The 3,381-nt window shown below is 39.2% G+C and overlaps 1 protein-coding gene across 1 annotated transcript; it reads right to left on the reverse strand.

Moving 5' to 3' along the window:
* Positions 1-320: 320 nt before the first annotated feature.
* LOC122002456 (syntaxin-121-like) lies at positions 321-1,328 on the reverse strand. The gene has a single exon (XM_042557634.1). It carries the CDS (start codon positions 1,303-1,305, stop codon positions 382-384), a length of 924 nt encoding a protein of 307 aa, XP_042413568.1. The 5' UTR covers positions 1,306-1,328; the 3' UTR covers positions 321-381.
* Positions 1,329-3,381: the final 2,053 nt, after the last annotated feature.

The following is a 3,381-nucleotide window of genomic DNA, read 5'->3' on the forward strand; positions in this document are numbered from 1 at the left end:
TCTTAGAATTCTAGAATAATTTAAAATATTATAAAAGTCTCAATTTTGTTTTCATTTTGTTTCTCTATTATTATCATTGTGATTCAAGTTTTTATCAATTGATAGAGACAATTTTAGGCCGGTCTAGGAAAGACATTTTAAGTTTTTAATTAATATTTTGGAAAAGGATCTAAATATTAGGGGGTAAAATAAAAATTTTCATTAAGGATATATAATATATGGTAAAATATAAAGTTATAAATTTATAATATAGGGTAAAATAAATCGTGAACTTTGAGAAGCGAAATGAAAATATAAATTTATAAATTTTGAGAGCTCAAGTGAGAAAATAAATTGTGAACTTTGAGGAGCTAAATGAAAATTTCTCAAAAGGAATTGGGGCTAATTCTTGCTCTTGTTGGCGAGGGAGACGGCGACGGGGACGACGACGACAACGATGACGACGAGGAGGATGACGATGGCGATGCAGGTACACTTGCGTGAGTTCTTCTGGTAGGCGCGGGCGGTGACGAGTTCCTCGGTGCCGCGGCGGACGAAGGACTCCGCCCGGCCGACGTTGTTCTCGATGTTGTCCAGCTGCTGCCCCTGCGCCTCCACCAGCACCGCCATGTCCATGAACACCTGATGCAGCTCCATCAGGCTCCGCTCAAGATCAGCCACAGCCCCGTGCCGCTCCTGGATCTCGGCCACCACCGCCACCACCCGCCCCCGCCCCTGCTCCTCTATCGCCCGCTGCATGAACCGCTCCCCCTCCCCCGTCGCCACCAGCGCCTCCACCGTCGCCTCGTCGGGAGCCTCCCCAGTAACGGTGAAGTACCGCCGCCCGACGGTCTCGCGGTACTCCGCCGCGATCCGGCCGCGCAAGTCAGCGAAGGCGTCCATCGACTCGCTAAGCTTCTTGCGGAGCGCCGCAACGACGGATGTCCGCGTCCGGTCGGTGGAGCTTCCCGGGCCGCACCCGGGGGCAGCGCGGTTAGCGGCGTTGGCGCGGTCGAGGGACTCGAGGCGGAGCTTGATGAGCTTGGCCTTCTTCAGGGCGGCGGAGACGTCGGCGTCCATGCGGCCGCGGAGGGCGCGCACCGCCGACGCCTCGTGGAGAGTCTTCCCGGACTCATTCGCCTCCTTGAGGCTGCAGTGGAGGCGCTCCACCTCGCGCAGCTCCTCCTTGATGGCCTCCACGTCCTCGAAGAAACGGTCCAGGTTCGCCCCGCCACCTCCATTGGCCGCTCCCATTTCAACATCCCCACCGCCGCCGGGATACTCGACGTCCGTACGTTTCCATGAATCGGAGAAGAGGCTGTTCATCTTCTTCTGTTCTCTCGATTGCTCTGCTTGCGTTCTCCTCTATTTTACTTTCTTTTTGTCAAAAAAAAATTAAAATAAATATTAGCTTCATAGCTGTAAATTAATATAAAATTAATGTAATAATTAATATATTACTCTTTTCAACGCGGAAACATATCTAAAAATCATTTTTTTAAATATTGAAAATACTCTTTAAATTCTTAATTAGCAAGGAATCGGTCAGAGTATTTGATGAATAATTTCCTTTAGAATTCGGAAAATAAAGAGTCAACGTGATAAAATTACTCGGGAGTTGACTTAACAAGGAAGTTAGATCTGAATCTAAGGATGCAATTATAACTTTTAAATGTTGGCAAAAATATCTGTGGGTGTAAGTTTGAGAGTTATAATATAAGTAAATATAATAATAAATAACAAGGAAATGGTGAGATGGCATTGGAATATTCTTATCAGTCAAAGTAAACAACATTCTTTCTCTTCTCTCCCACTCTTCCCCTCCCTCCCCCTTTCTTTTTCTCTCAAGTAAACACGAAAACATCGAGAAAAGAGGGGGCGCTATGCTATTTTTGGAACTACGGACAGCAGGGATAAATTGTTTCAGCCTTTTTTTCATTTATGTCCCTCAAATTTTTTTTGCCATCTATATCCCTCATCCTTAATTTATTGTCTGAAACACGTTCCTACCGATGGTCTCCTTCCTCCCAACTCTGTTTGATTTTGGACGGCGATGGCAAGAGAGCATCGTAACGACGATCAATCATAAGTGTGATCCATTTTTTCAAAGTGTCTTGTTAATAATTGAGTTTGAAATGTTGAACTTTAATGATTTTTATTTTTGTTACTCATAGGGTTTGTCATTTGAGATATGTTTTGTGATTTTGGAGCGGGATATACTGAAAAAAAATGGACAGTACAGGAAAATGAATATACTTTTGGCGCCGATATACTAAAAAAAATAATGTAATATAAAAAATGTCAACTTTAATATTGGTATATTTTGGTAAAGATACATATTAGCAATTTCAACGGGGATTTTCTTTTGGAAGGATGTGGTGCTTTAATTTCATTTCTTAAGAATCTGGATATATTAATTTGACATCAGATTTTGTTTACGGTCTCTATCGTCGAATAAATTTTACTTATATCGATTGAAATAGGTACGTGTCGTATCTTGATTTTAGTGCTAAAATAGTGAATCTTTGGATTTGATTTCAGCATACTATTAGAATTTTGCAACGTATATTATACTATTAGAATTTATGTTCAAAATTTTTATTCATTGTAATATATAGAATAATGTATGTTGTTTTTTTTTTTTGGATGGAACTTTGGTGTTTATGATAGTCGGAAAGAAATTCATGTTCAAATTAATAAATAATGCGGTACATTGTATAAATTATATTTGAGTAAGGAGGAAATATTGACAGCTTTCAATTCATACAAGAAGAGATAAAGTATTTGTCAATAGGGTTATAAACAAGTCGAGTCAAGTTAAGTTTTAGGGTGTTCAAGCTTGTTTGATAATGTAATCAAACTGAACCGAGCCGAGTTTAAAATGAACCAAGCTTTTGAAATGAGTGTTCAAGCTTGACATAGTTTATTTTTTATGAGCTTAAGCTTGGTTCATTTAAATGTTATCAATCTCTCAATTCAAGCTTGGCTTAAGCTTTGTTCAAGTTTAGTTTGAGCTTGGTTTGAGCTTGATTCGTTTAGTTGTTATCAAACTCTCAATTTAAGCTTGTTCGATTGTTTGAAACTTTTAGTTATTTGATTGGTATTGAGCTTGACAATTTAAATTTATTTTATTTTATTTTATTTTATTATTTATTTAGCATATTGAAAAGAGTTTTATTAATGAATATGACTCATGAAAATTTTTCATGAACGTTATTCACAAACATTGTTCACGAATGTTAACGAGCTGAACACATATGTGTTCAAGCTTGTTTATTTAGTTTAACGAGTTGTTTAAACTTGTTTGTTTAATTAATCTTATGTATATTGAACGAACATAAACAAACTCTTACCAAGCCGAATACCAAACTTGTTCACGAACTCTTGGTTCATTTACAACCC

This window comes from Zingiber officinale, chromosome 7A (assembly GCF_018446385.1).
Source record: "Zingiber officinale cultivar Zhangliang chromosome 7A, Zo_v1.1, whole genome shotgun sequence".
NCBI classification, from domain to species: domain Eukaryota; kingdom Viridiplantae; phylum Streptophyta; class Magnoliopsida; order Zingiberales; family Zingiberaceae; genus Zingiber; species Zingiber officinale.

Excerpts from the sequence above, each read along its gene's own strand:
- LOC122002456 (XM_042557634.1), bottom strand. The coding sequence starts at position 1,305 with ATGAACAGCCTCTTCTCCGATTCATGGAAACGTACGGACGTCGAGTAT.